General features: G+C 52.0%; 1 protein-coding gene across 3 annotated transcripts in view; it reads left to right on the top strand.

Annotated features, from left to right (window-relative positions):
• Window positions 1-616: 616 nt before the first annotated feature.
• Window positions 617-22,503, top strand: part of Sox13 (SRY-box 13) — a 43,259-nt gene continuing 21,372 nt past the window's right edge. For 2 of the 3 annotated variants that reach the window (XM_021161809.2, XM_029480257.1), the window contains exon 1: window positions 1,887-2,408. In XM_021161809.2, coding sequence (XP_021017468.2) covers window positions 2,404-2,408 — 5 coding nt within the window. In that variant the 5' untranslated portion in view covers window positions 1,887-2,403. Of the gene's footprint in view, window positions 1,163-1,886; window positions 2,409-22,503 lie in introns of those variants that run through there. The other variant, XM_021161800.2, reaches the window with a different exon arrangement.

Raw genomic sequence — 22,503 nt, 5'->3', positions numbered from 1 at the left:
CTAGGGAGTGGCCAGAGACATTCGGAAGCTGTCATAGATCTGATCTCATCAAAGCAGGTCTCTCCTTGCCCTCAGGTTGGTTTCAAATTGAGATCCTCCTGCCTCAGCTTCCCAGGTATTTTAGGCATGAGCCACTCCCAGCTCCAAGAGCAGCTCTCAAGGAGCATGCCTTTAATCCTAGCATCCTGGAGGCAGAGCCAAGCAGGTTTCTGTGAGTTCGAGGCCAGCCTGATTTACCAGTGAGAAAAATTAAGTCCAATCTCGGGGTCTCTGGAGGAGGCTGTGAACTGGACTTGTTAAAAGGAATGAAAATTCCCTGTAGTAACTCTCAAACCTGGGTCGAGGGACTAGGCAGAATTCACCTTCCTCCCCCATTTTCTCTACCCAGTGGGTCACTACATCTCCACAGGTCTCACTCCGGAGAACCTCTGCTGTCCCCTTCCCAGCACAGGTCTCCAGCTGTTGAGGCCTGGCTGGACCAGCTGCTGGGAGGAGGAGGAGGAGGAGGAAGCTCTGTCCCTCCCTCCTCCATCTCCACACCCTCCCTCCTCCCCCGCCCGCTCGCGCCCTCCCTCCCTCCCTCTTTCTCCTCGGAGGCTGTCGGAGTGGCTTTCGCAGAAGCGAGCGGCGAGCGCCCTGCTCCAGTCCCGCCTGGGAACTGAAGTGTACGAGCGCGGCTCCTGGAAGCCAAGCTCCGGAGCGGCCGGTGGAGGTCGAAGGCCCGGGCGGCGCGCTCAGCTTCGGAGGCCCTGGCTTTGGACCCAGCGGGCTCGGAGCTGCGCGGAGGGGCAGAGCGCACTGCCCGCCGGCGCAGCGGCCGCGAGTCCGGGAGCCGGACTGCGGAAGAGAACGCGGCGGCGGCCAGCCGGGGGCAGAGGGCAGAGTGCCGAGCGGCCTGGCTCGGAGGAGGGCGCCGCCCGACCGGTCCTCAGATCGGCGCCCGCGACCGTGGCCAGCGGAGCCAGGCGGGCCGCGGGTCCTGAGCGCTTTCAGCCCACGGCGGGGGGCGTGCCTCCGCCCGGCCGCGCCGCGCCGCCCCGGCCCGCTGCCCGCCGCGTTGCCGGGGCATGTGAGCGGGAAGGCCAGGCTGCTGGCTGCCGGGACGCACTGAGCAGAAGCCGGAGCGCGGAGTGGCGACCCCGGGCCAGCGCCCGACCGATTAGTAAGTGCGCCCCTCCGCGCCGCGCGCCCCATCACCCAGCCTCGCGAAGTTTGACACGCGCGCCCCCCGCGTTCTTAGGGACACGCTGGCTCTCTTCCGCGCGACTTTCCATCTTGGGCAAAGTTTTTGCCAGGCGGAGCCGATCCTACCAGACCCCTCACAACGCCGGCCGGTGGCGCCGCGCTGATCCCGCGTCCTTTTGGAGGGCAGTGGCTACAGGCCGTTGGGGGTGGCGTGCGCGCGCCACGCGAGCCGGGCTTCGGGGGTCCTCTACCCGCCCGCCCTTTGCGACCCGTCGGCCTTAGGTCTTTCGCCCCAGCCTGACCAACGCGCCCAGTTTAAGCACTCCCAGCCTGAGCTTGGCTGTCCCCGTGAGAGCCCCACGTGGGGCTCGGACACCCGCAACGCGGAGCTCCGGCCCCGGGATGCATTGGGCAGCCGGGGTTGAGCGCGCGCCCTTCCCACGGCTCCCGTTCATTCCCCGCGGACCAGCCGGGCGCCGCCTCCCGTTTTTTCAGCCGTTGCTGCTCTTGTCTTCTCTCCACTCCAGCCTGCCCCTTGCCACCCCTGCGTCCCACGGTGGAGTGTCGGAGGAGCGCCTTTCAGCCCCTTTCACGGTAGAAATAAATTGAGTACAGGGCTGATGGGATGGGGGTGGGGGGGGGGTGGTCGCGTAGTCCCAGCGGTTCGCCATTGTTTTCCCATCCCACGTTCGGTACGTAAACACACAATCACGCGAGTGTGTTTGTGTGTGCGTGCGTGTGTGTGCACGCGCCAGCTGCGGCTGCTCAGATTCCCCAGGAGCTGTAGGATCGCCTGCGGGATCTCCCTGCAACCAGCCTACATGTCCTGGCAGGAGGTGCCTCATTACTTGAAGCTGGGGGGAAGAGGCACGGAGAGTGGGAGCTGTCCCAGAGTCTATAGCGAGGCCGGGGGTCCGGCTTGGGCTGGACGTGAATTTTGAACTTCAGCCTTGGATTATTCCGGGAGGACCCGGGGCGCTTCAGCGGTGGCTCTCGCCTGGGAGGGTCCCCAGCAGCTGGCGCTCTTGGCAGCATCTCCGCGACAAGAGCTTAGAGGAAACCGAGGAGTTTTCCTGGGAAGTTTGCTTTAGCTCTGTGGGAATTTCCGGGCCCGGCGCCTTAGCGCTGGCGCTGGCGGAGGGGTCTGACCTAAGGCTGTCAGTTAGTGATGCTGCCACTCCGAGCAAGGTTCCCAGAGACCCTGTTTCCAACCTCTTGATGCGGTAGGAAGTCCCTCACTGTGTGCTAGATTCAGCACACTTGGGTCTTGTTCTTGACAGAGATGGGTTGCTTGATCCTGGCGATGTCCAAACATCGCCTGTACTTTCTCAGATTAAAAAAAGGGCGGATCTGTGCTTCTATCTTTGAAGCTGGCGTATGTTGATGGTTTGAAGGATGCTGGTTTGGAAGGTCTGTACCACGGAACGCCAGATAGCCTTGTAGTTAGAACCAGGAAGCTAAGCTGGAGTTGTACAGTGGTGCAGCCGCTGGTGGTGCCACCGGAGGCAATTTGACCCACCTCCCTTGCTCGGGTTACTTATCTGTATAGTGAGGTTAAATTCTGACAGTGGCCACCTCGTGGGGGTGGTCTTAAGGATGAAAAGTCTAAAGGCAATCTCAGCGCCATGCGGCACAAAGTAAATAAATGCTCGGCAACTGTTAGCTGTTGGTGTCGGGATGTAACTTAGTGGAAGAGCTCTAGCTCAACATGCAGGAAATCTTGGGTACTGTGTTCATATTTACGTTTATTATTGTTGTTACTGTTAGTTTGTTTTCCAATACAGGGTCTCTGTGTAGCTCTGGCCACTCTGGGACTTGTTTTGTAGACCAGGCTGGCCTCGAACTCAGATTCTCCTGCCTCTGTCTCCTGAGTGCTGGGATTAAAGGCAGAGACACCATGCCCAGCTAGCTACTGTCCTTCCTGTAATAACAGTATTATCAAGCCCAGGGTCTAGTTCATACTGGGGAAGAGACTACCACGGAGCAGTATCTCCAACCTGAACCATTATAATTTAAAGGACCGTGTATAGAGCCCGCAATCTTTGTGATTGTGTCCATTTGATCAATTTTAGTAATTATTACTTACGGGGAGGAAGTGACCTCACTCTCCTTCCTACCTCTTCTGGATTCTGATCTACCCAAACTTACCTTCTAGTTATTTATCTGCTTCAACCTTCTTGAGTATTTTTTCCTTCCTTCTTCCCTTCCTTCTTTCCTCTTAAAAATTAATCTTCACACCATGTAGCTAGCATTCTCCCTGGAAACAGCCCCAGGAAGGAAATGTCTTCGAAAGGGTATTCCCTGGACACCCTGGTCTGTGCTGCAGACCCAGGATTGGATGTGCATTTGTGTCTCGGGGAACTGGATGGATTTTTACTAAGAGGATCCCAGGTGTCTGGGACTCAGGGGAAGTCAGGTGGGCCAGGCAGACTGTCTGCCCTAGAGGGTTCTGTTCCCAGGGTAGGATCTGTTTCCTGTTGCTGGGGCTCACTTGAGAACCTAGCCTAGCTAGCCTGGCTGCCAAGCATACTGCATCTGAGACTTAGATAAATGAGAGCTGTCACCTCCAACTTTACAGTGACAGTTGGAGAGGCTACTCGGAATGTAGGGGAGACACAGGTTCTTGTCTTTATTGCGGCATAGGACAGGGAGGGGAGATCCAGGGGCACCCCTTTCTTCCTTCCCTGACCTTCTGACCCTTACCAGGCATGGGGAGTGGGGGTGGGTGGCCAGTGTGGGAAAACTTGGTGTTGGGCAGGTCCTGCAAGTAGGCGGTTTGCAGATGCAAAGTTTAAAACATCTGCTTCATTCCTTAACAGAAACTTGTGGAAGGAATATGCCAATCTCCTGCCAGGCCTGGGCTAGACAAGTGTGATAGTAGGTGAACAAGTGGATTGCCTACCTCTTGTAGAGCGGCTGCTTTCTAATGGGGGTCCCGTGAAGAGAGTACCAGACCATGAGAAAAAATACCCAGTGTGGGGAGGTAGGTAGAGCACAGGGCAGTGGGCTTGTTGGGAGGCCAGTGAAGACTGCCCTGGGAAGAACTCAGGGTAGCATAGGCCTGAAGACAGAAGGATCCAGCTGCACACAGCTGGGAAGAGGAGCATTCCAGGCTGAGGCACCAGCACATGCTCTCCTCCTCCCAGGTCAGAACCAAGTATGCAGCTTGGTGGTTGGAAAAGAGCCTGTAGGATCAGGAGGGCCAGAGCCTGGCTGGTGGCACCTGGTAGAGTGACTGGGGGTGGGGGTGGGCTGCATTTTACTGTCAGCTCCACAGGAAGCCGTTGGAGAGTAGAGTGATTTATGATTTTTTAAGATGATTTGATACCAAAGAAACTGATTCCTATTGCCCCAGGGCAGGAAATGATGGCTGAGGGAGGAGAAATTGTGTTTTTTGTTGTAGTTTATTTTGTTCTTTGTAAATTTAGTACATGTGCACACTTATCAACAATACCCCAACCCCCAAAATACTTTCAGCAGAACACCTTAGAACCTGGAGAAAGTAGAGGAAAAGCTGATATGTGTCCACACACTGATACATGTATGATACAATCTGGTGCAGATAATTAGATGTGTACATGTAGAGGGTTATTTTTTTTGTTTGTTTAAAAAATTTTAATTACACTTATTTATTTAGTGTTTGTGTGTTAGTGGTAGGGACTTGCGGCACTGTATTTGTGTGGAGGTCAAAGAAAGAGATGGTCTCCACTTTACATATGTCCACATATGTAGGGAGGGGAAGCATGGAACATGTGGAGTTCAGGAGAAACCAGAGGGGAGATGTGTGTGTGTGTGTGTGTATGTGTGTATGTGTGTATGTGTGTATGTGTGTATGTGTGTATGTGTATAATTCAGAAGCACCAGGACCAGGAATCATGAAGATCATGAAGAGATGTTGCCAACCTCAGGTCCATCCTGCAGCCTTATTTGCAGATGGGAAGTAGCCCAACAGGGTCTTTTTGCTTTAAAAATAAATAAATAAATAAATAAATAAATAAATAAATAACAGATTTGGGAATTGTGTGTCCTATGAGAAGGACTTAGGTAGAGCAGATGTCCTGTTTCTGGTCTATGAGGTGAGCCAACGGCCTCTTAGAGCTGCTGAGGCCCCTGGTAGGTATGTTGGTAGCTGCACCTGCTCCTCCTGGACACCCATGGTTCTTGCCCTTAAGGGCTCACACACTAAGGTTTCCTCTGGAGGTTTGGGGTGGCCTTTCTTGGGCTACCATAGGTGTGCTTTCAGGAAGCTAATGCCGTGGTAAAAGGAATCCACACCCCTGTCCTGCACCCGTCTCCTCAGTACATTGATGGGTGAAGCTGAGTGTTTGCAAAGGCCTCTGCAGGAAGGGCTGCCCCCTTGAATGGGAGTTATTTTCCTTTTGCTTAGGAGGGCCTGCTTCTGCCTGCACTTGCTGCCATTCCTACCCTATGCTAGTCCCCTTCCTGCAATGCCCTGGGTTGCTGTCAGAACTCCTGTCACCAGATGAAGAACTAGCACCTACAGTCTCCCTGATGCAGGCAGCAGGCATGATCTGAATGCTGGCCCTTCTCTGTTGACCTACGTGTTCCCAAAGACCTACCTTAGAGATTCATTATTTGCCCTTTGGGCAAGGCCGCCTCCACCCTCTGCCACTGTCCCTGAAGGGGATGTGTATCACCATGCTTTCTTACAATGCAGATGCATCCTACATGTCCCTGTTCTATGCCAACGAGACCCTGCTCCTCTGGACTTCTGGCCCTCATGACCCAGGCTTGGTACGAGGTTTTCCCAGTTTTAAGAAGACCTCTGTGCTTTGGTGGCTTTGGGTTGGCTTGGGGGCCCCTAGGACTGTCAGGCTGTGATACTGTCAATGACTCCAAGTCCCAGAGAAAGTGCTAGGTTGTGATCAGACCTATAGGCTTCGAGGGCAGGAGGGCAGGAGGGGAGGAAGTGGCTCGCTTCCCTGCTTCCATTCAAGAGCCAGCCACAGCTAAAGCTATGTAGTGTGTGGCCTGGTACCAGACCACTTAGAAGAGGTCCAGATACTGAAGGGGCAGAAGTAATTGGGTTACAAGACTAGGAAGAAGTGGGGACAATGTCTGCTGCCTTTTTCCTAAGTCATATTATCCAGCTAGGCGCTTCTGGTCTCTGAGAAGCTGCAAACCTGGCATTCGGTACCACAGAGAGAAACCCACATCCCACTCCCATTGGCCTTAGCAGTAAGCCCGGTAAACTGTCCCTGGGGATGGATGGGGCAGGGATTGGAAAGGAGCATTGGGCTCTCCCTCTACGTTGCCCCTCCCCCGTGCTTTGTAAGGACAGGTCCTAGGTAAGGTTTCAGTGTTCTGGCTTGAAAGAAGAAAGGGAAGGGGCAGTCCAGGGCGCTCCGCTGGCGCCCGGCCCCTGGTGTTTGGATCTGGAGTCCCTGCCAGGCCTGACTCCCTGGGGACCCGCCCCAAGGCGGCCGGCCTGTCCTCCTAGCACCCCGCCTCCTGCCTGCGGAACCGGCCGGGCGGAGAACCGGTTCCTGTGGGCCGCCCCGCCCCTCGAGAGGACAAGGGGTCGGCGCCTGCGCGGAGTTGGGTCCAGGCAGGTGCCTTGGGGTCCAGGTGTGACCAGTGAAGGGGGCAGCTGACATGGGGGCTCCCTTTGTCCCGATAGGCCCGGGGCACCGCAGGGAGAGCGGCAGCCCCAGTATCCCGGTGGCCCTTCTGAGGCCCGCTGCCATTGCTGACTTTTTTTTTTTTTTTTTAAGTTGTGGTTCATTTTATTGTTTTCTGTGCTGGGGAAGGACTCCAGTGCCTTGTTTGACCATGCTAGGCATAGCACTGAGCCACATACTTAGTCATTTCTAGTGTCTAAAAGTAGCATTAGAAGTGTAGTTACTTTTTTTTTTTTAATCAGAATGAAAGGATTTAAGATATATTGCGATTTGCCGGTGAGACAGAAAGGAATGGACCATTCCATGAGAGACCTGGAGGAGTTGGGTGCTGAAAGGGGCTTTCTGCCAGGCGGGTGACCATCACAGGACAAGGGGCCTTTGAGGCTGGGCCAGACCACTTTGTAGCCCAGGGGCCCCTGAAACACTCAACAGCACTGACTGAGGTGTAGTCAGGGACTTGCCAGCCTTATAGCTTTGGCCTTGGTGCAGTTTGACTAGACCAGAGGGATCTGGCTCTCCCTGCAAGTTTTCTGTGGGCCAAACCACCCCTCCCTCCTCCGAGCTCTACTGAAGGAGTCTGAAGTCATTCTACCAATCCAGGGAGGCCTGGGTTCTCAGCCTGTGTCTTGAGGGGTGGGGTGGGGTGGGGAAGGAAGGTTAAGAGGCTGGCAGTAAGCCTGTGTGAAAGTACAGTGGGGCTCTGGGAGCAGGCCCGGGTGTTGGGTGGGACAGGACTAGGACCCCTTGAAATCAAGGGGCTCATTTGTCTGGGTGGAGAGAGTGGAGAGTTATATGTTTATTCACAGGGCCTGGGCCAGGTGGGGCATCTAGGAGCTCCAGGGAGACCCTGAGGACATCAGAACAATATCCCCAAGGGAAGGGAAGAGTGACTGGAAGGGAAAGAACAGACCAGAGCAGAGGCCTTTGGGGAGGCAAGATGGAGGAGAATCCAATTGGGGTTTCACCTGTCTACTAGGGAGGGCCAGGCAGCAGGCACCCTCTTGCTCTCTGCTCCTGTCTTCTGCAGATTCAGTAAGATAGCGTTGTGGAGCCCAGCAGGCCCCCAGTAGGGGTAACAGGAGAGAGGTCTTTTCTGTAGGTTCAATATGTTCCCTAGACAGGGGACAGAGGGAAGGGCTCTGTGTTGTATCTTAGTGTGCAGTAGGAAACAGCAGAAGTTTCTCTTCCCTTCTCTTTGGTATGTGAGAAACAAGGCATGGATTGACTGCTGTCTGCCTGAGGACTGTTGAAATGAGTGTCCAACTCAAGGTGAGCGGTGCTTGGGAGTTTTGCAGTGTGTAGTCCGAACGACTGTACACTTGACCCTGTTGCAATCGGCTGCTTCCAGGCCCTATCTAGACTAGGTGTTAGACTCTCTGGTAGGCAGATGAGAAGAGGGGCCGTGCCTAGATAGTCAAGATAGTGAACTTCCAGTATGGCCAGCTTCTTCACCCAAAGCCTGACAGCTTGAAACAAAGGCCTTGTATGTAGGCTTTTGTCTCCCACCAGCAGGTCCCCTGCTGATGGACTGGCTCTACTAGTTGAGGCTGGATCAGTATGTGTCACACAACAGTTTTCAAACTGGCTGCACGTTGACTTTCATATCGTTCCTTCCCTTTTCTTGAGTGCACACATGTGAGGACAACTTCCAAGAGTCAGCTCTTTCTGCCATGACCCTCTTTGATGGATCCAGGGATTGGACTCAGGTTCTCAGGCTTGGCAGGAAGCAGCCTTCCTCCTCAGCCACAGCTTGCCCTTACCTTTGCCTAGTTTTAGATCAGTGTTCTTCAGTGTGACACCTCAAATTGTGAGAGTGATTTGGACTATTTGGCTTTTTGTTTCTTTTTTTGTTTTGTTTGAGACAGAGTTTTTCTGTGTAGTCCCGGAACTCACCCTGTAGACCAGGCTGGCCTCGAACTCACAGATCTGCCTGCCTCTGCCTCCTGAGTGCTGGGATTAAAGACTGCACCACCATGCCCGGCCTGACTAGCTATATGGATTCTTCTTTGCTCGGCACTGATGTGAAATTGTGGGAGAGCAGAGCTGAGGGGAGGGTTGTGTTCAAGTGTGGTACCTTTGGCAGTTTAAAGAGGGACCGTGGACTCTGGCCCTCCTGGAGTGGTCGCAGGAGTAACTCCTGGTGTCCAAGTCAAGGCTGATTGGCTAGGAGTGCTTCGCTGGGGCCCCAGCACAACGGAAGGAGAATGGGAGCTGAGGGGTTTTGCTTGCCTGCGTGGTCTCAGCACACGGATCTTGGCACCAGATCCTTCCTGTCTTCACCCATCATCGAAAGTCACCCATCCATGTCCTTCATGGGGAGCGAGCCACTGTGTCATGGCATCTAAGGAGGTGACTGGTCAGATAGAACCTGTCTAGGCACATGGGGTAGTGGTAGCTTTAAAGGTTACACCCTAAGGTCTTAACCTGGAAGTCAGCTGGGGCCTCATGAATGCAAAGAATGATGTTAAAGGGAACTACGGCCAGGGTGGGGCTGCCTTTTACTGTGTGTTATACGCATAGGGACTTGGGGGGGGGGCGGGGAGCTGCCTTCCTTTCTAGCAGAGCTTGGGCACCAGGTGACTGGATGCCTGCTCCCAGGCAGCCCAGGGATAGCATTGTCATAGCCAAGCTGGCATAAAATGCTTGCGTTACTTGCCCACCCTTTGCTGCCCTCCCCAAACCTAGCAGCGGGTCCGTGTGGGTAATCCATGTTTGACTAGAGCCTCTCTGGACTGCCAGGACCAGGCAGGCAGGTGCTGGCCGGGGCTGCGGAGCCCCATGCAGGAGTCAAGCTGCCAGTGCCAGCACTGCAGGATAAACAAGGCTGCTCAGAGGTTGGGGGAGGGAAGCCACCAAAAGCAGGAGGGAACAGGTGTCTCAGGAGCTGCTGACACAAAGGGCCTCTTGTTCCATCTTCCCATCTCAGGGGGCACCCTGCTCCCTCCCTTCTGCCTGCCCAGAGTCCAATGACCAGGTCAACTGAGGTGTTGTCTTTCGGCCTGTGTTTATGCGTGCTTAGAACAGATCGTGCAGGTACACCCCAGGAGGAAGGGAACCTGTCCCTCATAATCATATAGCCCAGCGGTCTCTATGGGTCTGAGGTTTGCCTTGTTGGGGCAGCGAGCCCAAGAGGCATAGGAGAGGAGAGAGCCTGGAGCTTGGCAGAGGACAGGGTATAGTGAGTACAGGAGTGGGGGATCACAAGAAATCCGTGAGCCTGGAGTAGCCAAGTGTGACAACACCCTCTCCTCCTTCATAATCATTCATGAGAGACCTGTGGTAACCTTTACTGCTGGCTTTGTTGTAGGGACTGGGGACAGTGCCAGCCGTCAGGAAGCCTCTGTAGCCAGACTAGGTCTTATTTCCTCATCTGTAAAATGGGATGATAACAGGACTGTCTGCCTCACGCTCTGATGGCTCACCTGTGGAGAGGTTTGAAATCCCCACAGGATTTGTGTGAGGATAGGGCGGGAGCATGGGCAGGTATATAGTGCCCGACAGGTGAGGGTGCTCCCGAAGATACACTTGCAGCACAGACCTGTCATGTCCATCAAAGGAAACAATGGTCTGTCTTTTCTTTGGCTTTCTAGAGTTGATGGCTAGGCTGTCCGTGGCCTGTGTGGATGGGTGAGGCTGGGCGATCCAGGACCTCTGGCTTTGTTGAGGATTCTGCCATTGTGCAGGACTGAACGGGGGAAGCCTGCACTCAGTGAGTGGGCATCACCAGGCATGTGGCTCTGCTGGGGCTGCCTAGAGTTGCTCCTGTGCCCTTTCTTATGAGGGAGGAGCCCCCTCGCCACCCCCATCCCCAGCATCTCCTCTGATAGCTCTATGTGTTGGGGGTGGAGTATGGGACTGTGGACACTCGGGTTTGTGAGCATGTGAGTTTAGGACTGTTGCCTGGTCTCTTGGAGGTTTACTTTGGAAGGCCTAGGAGTATATAGAACCTTCTGGGCTCCAGGGGCTCCACCCCAATGGCAAAGACCCAGATCAGCCCCCAGCAGACCCAGGCAGGGCCTAAGACCTAAAGTTGCCCACCCATGGGGGCAGGTCATTCATCATCCATTCTGTCTGGGTGACAGGGCCCTTTGGGTCATGGCTGTGTCCTTACAGCCACAGACAGCTCTTCCCAGACATCTGGAAGGATGTGCTTGGCACGGGCCATTGTTCTCTCTTGGCCTTTGTCACTTGCCACCATGGCCATGACCAGTGTGAATATATGGCCCTTTCTCTTCCTCCCCTGAGTCATGTTTCCTAGGTGTTCCCAAGGTGGACAGAGACCAACGAGACGAGTTGCTTTAAGGGCAAATACTGGGGCATAGGGCGGGGACACGGCTCTGGGTTCACACAGCCAGGTGGTCAAGATGGCTTTGTAGGAACTCTACACAGACAAGCAAGAGAGAGGAAGGAGCAGCAGGCCCCTGGTCTTTCCACAGGACTTTGTCAGTATTTAATGTAGTTTGAATACAGACAGCCTTCGAATTTACAGCCTTCATCCAGTCACTTGGGTGTGATTCTCACTGTTTTTCTCAAGGTGGGGGCTTCTGGTCCTGCCTGTGACTTTCACTCTTGCTCTCCCCCCCCCCCCCCCATTACAGAACATAGGTGCTCCACCCACTTCCCATTACATTACAGAACATAGATGCCCAGCCTCTCCCCCTACTAATGGCCATCTCTGTGCTGGGGTCAGGGCACCTTCAGGCTGTACTCAGCAGGTACTCAGTACATGTGGCATAAAGCAGGGTGACAAGGACCAAACTTACAGGGTTCCTCGGCCTGCCTCGCACTTATGAAGGAAGGCTTCGTGGTGAGGGGTAGCCACTAGAAGGGAGAGCTGGAGGCAGAGGTGAGCCAGCAGGAACCAGTTTCTCTGGAAGTGACTGGCCTAAAGGGAGCCTTTCTCTCCCTGGCCTCACAGGGACTCGCGTTGAGGAGCAGAAAGGAAGAGGCCCGTGGTTTTGTTTTTCAGACTGAGTCTGTTAATAGCAATTTATTGCATCCGGGTCTCCAGCCAAGCACATTCTGTTCCCCACTTGGACATGGCAGGGCTAGACAGGAAGGAGGAAGGGATCAACAGTTGTGATTGACGACGGGTGTCTTGGGCTATGAAGGAGGCGCCAGTTTCACCACAGGCTAGCTTGAGCCTGGCCTGGCCCATGTCGGAAGATAGATGCACAAGGAGGCTGGGAAGCAGAGTGGGCAGCTCCTGCCCTGCACCATGCCGGAGGGGCCTCGCACGTTCTGCTTTCTGTTTGTCAAATGGAGTTTGGGCTGTGTGATGTTGACCAGACCTGAAGTGTTTTCTTGAGCACTCTGGAAAGACCCCTATAAGGAAAAGGAGGGCAATCATGCAAGAGACCTCCAGAAGAGGGGGAGCGGGCAAGATGGCCGCCCCCGTGGAAAGAATGGCGCACGAGCAAAACACCCCCCCCCCTTTTTGCAATGTGCTGAGCTGGTGGAATTTCACTCAGTGGGTGCAAGATTGGGCGGCAGATAGAGATCTGTGGGCTCCTGGGCTGTCTGTGTGTGTGTGCAGACTGTCATGTGGGGGTCCAGGATGGAGAAAGCAGGGCTGGCACCCGGGGTACCCCATCTTCCCAGCTGCTCTCCATGGTTCCTGGGATGCATAACTGATCCCCACTCCTGGAGGCAAGCCCCCCACCTCTCTCTCAGGTAAGCGAACGTCCGCCTTCCTTTCCCCATCATTCTCCCAGATGTTCGGCACTGACAACAGGCGATCTCCTCACTTATTCAAGCCCACTCCTAGAAACCATACTCGTGGTGTGGAACCTCAGCTCAGGAAAGAAAGGTGGAGCCTGACCCCAAGGGTTGGGACAGTGGTGACCTCTTGCGCTCCAGCTTCATCCCAAGCATGGTACCACTCGGTGGCTGTTGAAGGTCAGGTTCACTTTTTGGTGAACACGGTGTGTGTTAGGCAGCAGGCACCTGGACATGCTTTCTACCTGTGAGGTCTGGCCCATTGTTGTTCCTAGGGACAGCTGGTGGCCTCTTAGACCTGTTGTTTGTCCTCTCTTCTCTGGACTGAGAATCATCTTTCTCAGAACTCAAGGCTCCTGCCTGAGGCTCACCAAAAGGCAGACTCAGCTCACCACACCCAGGCTTCCTAGCTTCCCTGGTGCCCTTCACATCAGCATATGTGGGACACTGTTGGGCCAGGGACTGTGAGGGCCAGTCCAGAGGCTCAGGAGGGAGCCGGGGACAAGGAGCAGCTGGCAGAAACTGGGCAGAAACATAGCCTGCACTTAGACAGAGTCCACCTGGTTCAGCCAAACGTTGGACCCAGGCCACAATGCTGGAACTTTGTTAACAATGGGGAAACAGAGGCTGTTTCAGAGAACTTTGAGAATGGGTGGCTGGTTCATTCAGGCTGAAGTGTCTCTCATTGTCCTAGGAAAATTCCCAGCAGTCTCTGTTCTTTTCCTTTCCATTTGAAGCCATTGTTGCTGCCTTCCCATTGTGTGAATGGCTGGTGACTGAGGGAGGGCCTTGCCTTTACTTGCCAGGGCTCAAGGGTGTGGGCTCAGGCTAGCAGCTTCGGAGCCATGTTGCACTCCCATCCGCCCAACCCATGGTGCCCAAGGAAGGGTTTTAGGGTGTCACCACCTTGACTAAGATCCCTGCATGTGTAGGCTCTCTGACGCTGGCCTTTTTAGAAGGCAATGATTTGGTGGCCAGCATTTTTGAGACAGGGTCTCAAAATGAGCTGTGGTTGAGGGAGGCCGCGAACTCTTGACCCTTCTGCCTCCACCTCTTGAGTGCTTTCAGGATAGGTGCGTGCTACCATGCCCTGCTTGGTTTGATGTATATTTTTAAAATGAATGACATTCCTAGAAACTTTAATCATTAATTAAACATAATCAAGACCTCATTGTGTAGGAATGATTGAGTGTGGTGGGAGATGAGGCAGCCATGCTCAGCTCTCTGGAGACTGTGTTCTGTGGGACCTGACAGAAGGGGGCTACAGCCAGGTCTCATGCCAGTGTTCCTGGACAGTGAGATGGAGTGGGATGCCTGAACTATGATTTCTGGCCAGTATTGGAATGGATCTCTCTGTCTCTGTCTCTGTTTCTTTCTCTCTCAGACAGATTTATTAGATTTTAAAAGTGAAAGCTCTGGACAGGTAAGCTGTGACTCAGCAGCTGCTCAGGGGAGGAGAATGGAGGAGCGAAGGGAAATGCCGTGCGATGTGAGTTAAGCCATCATGGATGCCAGCTAGGCCCATGGCGGACAAGCAAACTCTCGCGGCAGGGAGGGTGGCTTTTGAGGAAACAAATAAAGGACCCCAAAGAACCTGAGAAATCTTGCTTACAACGGAGACAGAAGAAAAGGAAATTGTTAACACTTTTTTGAGTGATTCAAGCAGGCACACTTAGAAGCTGAAGCCGTGCGGCCGCCAGCCTGGAAACTGTTTCCTTAGAGCAGAGTTTTCTCACAGTAGAAGAGGGAATCACAAAAGATAAAAGGGATACCTGTGTTCTCACTCTTCATCTGTGGTGAGTGTGGAGCTGGCTGACCACTGAGCCTCGTCCTGAGCAGGGATAGAGCTACCCTGGGCCCTGACAGGATGCTGCCCGGTACCCTGATCATGCTCTCTGGAAGATCTAGTGAGAGAGGTGTGCCTCTGCAGGGGTGGTGGGCACAGACATTGCATCTCCAGTGTCGTCTTTAGCTTCCCACAGCCTTCTTCCTTTGAATGCAGTGCTGGCCACCAGGGCAGGCATGGGGAGGGTTCTTCAACAGGCGAATGTGAAAAGTGCCCACGTAGAGCCTGGCCTGGAGGGATCTCATCCAGGTTTGCTGTTGTTACTGGCTGCTGGGTCCATTGTGTTATTGATGACCATTTTACCCAAAGTCACCAAGGTGAGGCCTGCTATCCTGGGCATCTCCAGCAGGGCTGGGGTGCGGACCCTGAAAGAATAAACTTGCAGGGTAGGCATAACAAAAAATGACAGATTGACTCAGAGGACATTAACTTGTCCGGCTCCTTTAGTTCTCACCAGGCAAAAACCAGTGGAGGCTCATAGGCATGCTGGAAGCCGGACCGTGCATTTTAAGAAGTTGTGATGGTCAACAGACTGTAGCTAACCTTTGGACCCTGATGCTGGATGCTGCAAGAGACAGCTTCCTCTTCAGACCATGGCTGCAGGGAGGAGTCTTGCTGGGTCACTGTCCCTGATACATGCAGGTTCCACAGATGGCAGCTGGGGCCTGAAGAGTCAATAAGAAGTGGCCTTTTCCAAGAGGTCCTGGTCTGTGGTTTGGGATTTGGAGTTAGTCTCGTCGATTTCCTTGTCTGTGAAATGGGTCTGGCTCGCAAACCAGCCCTATTCAAGATTCCAGGGATGTCCAAGGGCCGCATGCCACTGAGGACGGCTGTGATGGGGCCAGACACAAAGTCATAAGCTTACTGAAAACGACGTGGATGTCGTTGCCTTGTTTTGTTTCCTCTTGTAAGTTGGTTGTGTGGTTCCGTAGCTAACATGACAGTGAGCGGGAGCCCTTTGCGATCACCCAGGAGATGGCCTTGCCTGCTATGCCTGCTGAGTCCTTTCCCCACGTGGCCTGCTTCTGTTGGAAATTAGGGCCTTAGCACACTATCTTCACCCGCCCCTTCCTTGCCTTTGCATCAAAGGCTGGTGCCCCCTCACCTATAATTTAATCATCCGGAGAAGTAATAACTGACTCTCTGTGCAAATGTCTGGGTGATGTGCGGCATGCCTCTGAGCTGAAGGTGTCCAGATGACTGGGGGTGCATAGGGCCATGTAAATCATTTGATGTATCAAGTACTTGGACAGAAAATAAGTGGGCTGAGCCCCTCCCCCACCCCTGCCTCAGGCAGGGAAGGGTCTTTTGACTACTTTTGTGTGGAGGGGGGGGGGAAGCTGGGGCTTGAAGACCTTAAGAGGTACGGCCAGAATTGTATCCAACCGGAGGGGGCTCACATCTGGGCAGGCTCTCTCTAAACTAGAATGCTCACAAGTCAGGGCTGTCAGGGTAGATAGTGCCGAGCCGGGAAGAAGAGGGTTAAATTCTTCCTAAGTGCAGAGCCTGGCTTTTCCAGTGACCCCACCAATGACCCCCTGCCCTCCCCTGGGTCGGGTCTGCAGACTGTTGGGGGAGGGGAGCCACTGGGGGAGCTTCAGCACTCTGATGGATAAGAAATGCCCCAGGGTTGCCGACTCTCTCTTTCATCAAACAGGGATGGATGAAGGTGCTGGTGGCTTTCCAGTCGGCATAGCAAGTCCCTAGGGTCATTGGGGTGGGCTGCCATCAGAAGGACCTGCACTTTAATCAAGCTACAGAATACAGGCTGTGGACATGGCAGACTCTTAGATGTGTTCTTAGCAAGGTGGGAATAAACATTGTTTTTTGTCAGTAAAATACTAGATTAAAATAAAAATTAGAAAATGAAACTTGAGATGGCCCTCCGGGCTAGCGGGACTTCGGGGCCAGCTTGTGATTTGTTGAGGAGGAAAAGAGTGCAGGGGTAGCCGACGGAAGCTAGTGTCCATGACCTCAAGTGGATTATTCCCTGAAAATTGGGACAGTAGCGGTCTGTCCTCCCCGGTGACTCTTTCACACAGGGCAGCTGTGGTGTCACTTCACTGTTCCGTGTCCTCTGTAGACAGCGGGGCACCCGGAGGTAACGTTATTTCACAGCCCAGCGTGTGCAGCGAAGTCCACAATGGAGCTGTCTGGAAATCAGGGGTCCAGCTTCCAAAAGGCTGCCCTGTTTCAGAAGGGGTTTCCAGGAAAGGCAGCTTCCTGCCCCCCAGCTGGAGGACCTAAGTACACCTGTGTCTGTGTTGCAGGTCGAAGCCTTTAATCTTTCTTAGAGACAGCAGGGAGAGACCTGGATGGCAGAGCTGGGCGCACTCTGTCTGGCTCTGACCATTTCTAGACTCTTCAATTAGTGGCTCTAATTATGGCCTTCTGAGCAGCCTGCTGCCCTTCTGACGCTGTGTCAGAGGCTAGTTGCCAGTCTGTGGAGCTCTTGTCTTGGCCTATATGTGGATTAAAGGTGTGTGAAATACAGTTTATTAAGAGTTTGTTAACTGTGAGTACACGTGTGCGTTTGGACGGGGGTACTAGGTATGGAACCCAGGGCCTCAACACATACTATAAGGGAGTGAGGGGGGGACATAATCCCAGTGCTTGAGAAACTGAGGCAGGAGGATTACTATGACTTTAATGCCATTTAATCTGGACTACAGATTAAAGCCTTGTCTCTACAAAGCATAAAAAGTATGTTAATATATACATACCATCAACGTTACTGATACACCATTATAAAATTGTAGTTCTCTGCCTTCACATTGTTATACAACAGTCACTAACTCCCTCATCCCTCCCCTGAATAGATACCCAGAAACGGCTGTTCATGGGAATTCTCCATTATGCGCTTCCCTGTCCCTTTGACCCCTGCATTCCTAGTCCCTCACAAGTGACAGCATACGGTGATTTGTCCTTTACATGTGTGGCTTTTTTCACTTAGCGTGTTCCATGGTTCATTCAAGCTGCGGTGTGTCATTTCCTTCCTTCCTAAGGCCAAGAATCCGTTGTATCTATAAACTGCGTATTGTTGGTTTGCTTCCGCCTTTCGGTTGTCACAGTGTTGCTCTAGAGGAAGAGCTTTCTTTCAGTTCTTGGGGCTGTTGTATATACCTGGGAGGGATTGCTGGATCAGATGGGAATTCTGTGTCCATGTATTTGTTGTGCATGTCTGTAACCCCAGCTCTGGGTGGTCTACCCACTGTCTACCCGTGTGAAAACAGCCTTCCCAGTGCTTGCTGGCTGTCAGGCTATTTCAAGACGGGGGCCAGAGCAGTCCCATGACCTTCATTGGCCAGGAAGATAGTGTGGATACAATTGGGGCTTGTTCCTTGACCCTGCAAGAGCTGTGAACAGGTCACAGAATTCCTCACCTGTACTGATGTGGGCTCCATGGTCTGGGAACCTTTTCTGCCAGGCCTGCTGTGAGCCTCCCTCCATGGTTGGGGAGCAGTACTGGTCACACAGGAATGGGGCTGGTTCCGGCTCTCTAAAACAGCTCTCCTCGGCCCCGTTAGAGAGGGGCTCCATCAGCCAGTCTGTGGGCTCAGCCTCTGCGTTGCCATTGGCTGTGATTTTTGCCTCCTATCTTGTGTCTCATCAGTCGGATGATTGATAGGAACTGTTTCACAGGGCTGATGAGTGACATGACAGGGCTGAAGCTGACACTCCACATTGTTAGTCAGTTCCTGTTTCCTGGTTTGAGAGGCTGCCTGGCCTCAGATCTCCTGAGTGTCTGCTTCTTTCTCCTTAACAGAGGTGCCCACCTCAAACAATTCCTCTGAAGAACAAGGAAGTTAATAGGAGTAAAAACAATTTAAGTAATGCTGGGCATGAAGTAAACACTCAAGGAAAGTTAGCTATGGTTGGAGGCCCTCAGCCGCACATGCCAGGGTGACTCAACCTCTCACTGAAGCTGCAAACTTGCCTGATTGCCCAATACTCACGGTTCTATAAAACGTTTTGGATGTCAACACTATAAGTGTCTTTCTTCTTGGTGCTGCCTCAGGGTCCCTCCCGTGCTCACTAGTCATCCCACCGTTTTGCCTCGGTTTCCAAAGAGTGTCAGTGGTCGAAGCAGAGCCTGGGGCTAAAGCTCTGGGCCAGCAGAGATGCACACTTCATCCAGTTCATTCTTTCGTTCATTTGTTTGTTCGTTCAACCAACCAACACTAACGTACTAAGTCTCACTCTGTCCTCTGCAGACTTGTGCTGAGTGCTTTATATACAGCAACTTGAAAGCTCTCCAGTCTGCCTTCAAGAAGGTGGTGTGAGCTCCACCGCAAGTGGAGACTCAAACTGTAAAGAGAGGCAGTCTCAGTGTTCAGCAAGCAAGGTGGGCAATTCCCCACTCCTGCCCTCAAGTCCCCTAATCTATCCAGTTGCTGTGGTAACAGTCAGGACAGTCAACTGGTTAGGAACTTTGTCTATATTATCTCATTTTACACAAACCCACAGTGTGTGTGTGTGTGTGTGTGTGTGTGTATGTCCATATTGTTATATTTACAGACAAAGGAAGTGGCAGGATTAAAGAGTTAATAAATTGGCCATTGAGAAGAGGGTTTGGCTTTGGATACAGGACCCAGAGCATAGGAGCTAGATTTAACTGGAAGGCTTCCTCCCTGGGGACTTGCTTTTGTGGGAGCAGGAAGGCACCATGCAAACAGGCCTCTCCAGCTATGACGCCTGTGCACCACAGCAACCACCAGCACAGCCCAAGAACCTTGGGTGCAGTAGCGGCACACGTACCTTGGTGGTTACCAACAGCTCTTTAATGAGATTTAAGAAGGCTCAATAAGAGAGAAAACCATGCCTGGTACTAGAAATCTCGATGACTAAGCTAGTGAAGTCATGGATTTGGAATATACTTTCATTTATTTATTTATTTATTTATTTATTTATTTATTTATTTATTGTACGTGAGTACACTGTTGCTGTCTTCAGATATAGCAGAAGAAAGCATCAGACCCCATCACAGATAATTGTGAGCCACCGTGTAGTTGCTGGGAATTGAACTGAGGACCTCTGGAAGAGCAGTCAGTGTTCTAACCACTGAGCCATCTCTGCAACTTTTTTTTTTTTTCCTGTCATGGATTTTGAAAGGAGAACCTCCAACCACCAGTCTACTAAATCAGTATAATCCCTGACTACATTCTAAATACCTATCCTTACACTCACAGATAGGTGTTCCTTTATCAAGGAAACTTCTCTTTGCAATAGATGGGAACCAGTAAAGAAAACTACAACTGATTATCAGAATGCGGAGTCGTGGAGCCCAGCCCTAGTGGGTAGATACATTTACAATTCCTGCACCTAAGGTTTGGGGATCATTTCCAGAATAGGGGTTGGAAACATTGTAAAAACCAGAAGAATAGGAAATGCACTGTAAGATTGTGTCTCCTAGAAATGTTAGAAACCACAGCCATGATGTCTCAGCAACATGGCTGCCTCATGTGAACTGAATAGAGATGACACTGACAGACATGCTAGTGTGGAGAGGGGAAAGCTTACAAGGCCTCAGCCAGCCCACACGTGGTAGAAGGTCTGTGTAGCAAAGATGAAATTCTTCTTGGATGATGGGTAAACACAGCTTATTGCAGACTGTCTGGATCATTCCCCTCTGTGGCCATCCTTTTGTCTCCATGTTCCCCTTGTTCTTGGGCTTGGCATGCCGCTGCCTGGGTTAATAGAATGGCGATTCACGCTGATGGGAGGCAAATGAGGCTCTTCTGAGGAGCTGGTGAGTTCTGACACGACGTGTCATCCCAGGAAGGGAAGATGCAGTAGGTCATGCTCGGTCCAGTGATTGGTCTGGGCAAGCAGGGCCTTCTGCTTACTTGGGCTTCCTTCACAAATCTCTATCCTGCCTGTCCCCACTGTGGGTATCTGAGGGCTCAAAGTACTTGTCAGAGAGATATTACGTTGTTGGGGATACCAAAAGGACATTTAGGGCACCAGTTCTGGGGGTACTCCTGTTACATCAGTCACTAAAGAGGCAGGAGTATCAAGGCCAGCCTGAGGTCCTACCTTAAAACCATAAAGGACTAGGGGGTGCTTTGACCAGAACAGGATTAAACAGAGAGAGGAAGTATAAGAAGGAATAGCTAAAATTAAAGGCCCTTTGAGGGGTACCTACTATAGTAGAAGTGTTTGTTTGTTTGTTTGTTTGTTTGTTGAGACAGGGTTTCTCTGTGTAGCCCTGGCTGTCCTGGAACTCACTCTGTAGACCAGGCTGACCTCAAACTCAAATCTGCCTGCCTCTGCCTCCCAAGTGCTGGGATTAAAGGTGTGTGCTACCACTGCCTGGCTAGAAGTGTCTTAAAAAGACACACACACACACACACACACACACACACTGGTTGCTCTTCCAGAGGTCCTGAGTTTAATTCCTGCAACCACACAGTGGCTCAGAACCATCAGTAATGGGATCTGACACTCTTTTCTGGTGTGTCTGAAGACAGCTATGGTGTACATATATACATAAAATGAACATGAATATATGTATATGTTTGTGTGTGTGTGTGTGTGTATGCGTGTGTGTATATATATATATATATACATACACACACACACACACACTGTATGGAATCACCAAATAATGGAGAGACAAAGCCCCAATTAGACATCTCCTTGCCACCAAATGAAACCTCCAGAGATTAGTTGCATTGTTGGCCAAAGAGGCACCGTGGAAACCCCAGACAACCTAGGCCTTTGGCTGTTGTCCAGAGTGGTAAAGCACTGTTGCTGAAGACAGCGCCTACAGAACTCACTGACCACAGGGAAGTAGGGCTGGTGCCTCCCTAGAGCCCTCACCCTACTGACTCACGTTCGCAGTGCTGAACACTACTCTGCACTCTCTCGGGGAGAAAGGTAAACACCAACGTAGATACAAACCCTTCATCTAAAATGGTGACCTGCCCACAAGATACACTGTACAGTCGTGACAGAAAGTTTGTGTGACTAGCCAGCTATCTCATGAGAATCCATGCTCCACACTGCTTGGGTGGCAGAGGACCTGAGGCTTTTGTAGGCCATGGGCCTGAGGGAAGCCAAACACCATGTTCTGCTTAAGCAATAAAAAGGACATGGTTTTCTCAGCCATCATCAGAGAAGCTTCCTCCTGCAGCAGATGGGAACAGATACAGAGACTCACAACTGGGCAATGTGCAGAGAGTGAGAGATCTTGGAACCCTCAGTCCTAAATGGGATGTCTCCATCAGATTGCTCTCCTCAGGGTTCAGGAAACTCTGAAGAAGAGGAGACAGAGAGTATAAGAGCCAGTGGGGATGGAAGACACCAAGGAAACAAGGCCTTCTAGACACAGCAGCACTGATGCACGTATGAACTCAAGACTGTGGCAGCGTGCGCAGGTCTGTGCCAGGAGGGATCCCAGCGCTGAGAGGGAAGCAGACGCAAGACCCCATCCCTAATCCAGAAGCTATCTGTAGTTGATAAACTGCTTGCAAGGGGAACACTAGTTCTCTTCAGCTGCGTCCCACTGGGTGTGCAAACCGGCTTTAAGGGTAGGCCCTGTGTCCAGTAGTAGATGGCCCACACTAAGTGAACTAACTGGTATTTTTTGGAGTGATTTTTGGTTTTGTTTTGTTTTTCCTTCCAGGTCCATTACTTACATATACTTTTCAATTTTGCGTCTTCACGAGATTTCTGTATATGCAGAGGGGTTTTTCTCTGTGTATATGTTTCTTGTGTCTTTTTTTTGGCTCTTTGTTTTCTGCTAAACAGGTTTTGTCCTATTATAGTTTGTTTTTATTTTATTATTTATTTTAGATGCCTGTTTTCTAATGAGAACGAGAGAGAGGATGTGGGTTTGGGTGGGTGGGAAGATGGGGGAGGACCTAGGAGGAGGAGGACAAGTTGATAAAATATATGCTATAAAAAAAAGTCTCTTCAGTTTAAAAAAAGAAAAAATTACAAAGATAATACAAACCTAAACTCAAAAACCAAACCAAACCAACAACAATAACAAAAAAACCCAAAAACCCAAGGGCTGGGATGCTATAGCTTACTAACGGAGCTCTTGCAAGCATGCCTTAAACCTGGGTTCCATCCTTGGCATTGCCTGTGTGTGTGTGTGTGTGTGTG

This window comes from Mus caroli, chromosome 1 (genome assembly GCF_900094665.2).
Source record: "Mus caroli chromosome 1, CAROLI_EIJ_v1.1, whole genome shotgun sequence".
In the NCBI taxonomy this organism is placed as follows: Eukaryota; Metazoa; Chordata; class Mammalia; order Rodentia; family Muridae; genus Mus; species Mus caroli.
Note: the sequence above shows the minus strand (reverse complement) of the source record. Positions and strands in the feature narration are given on the sequence as shown.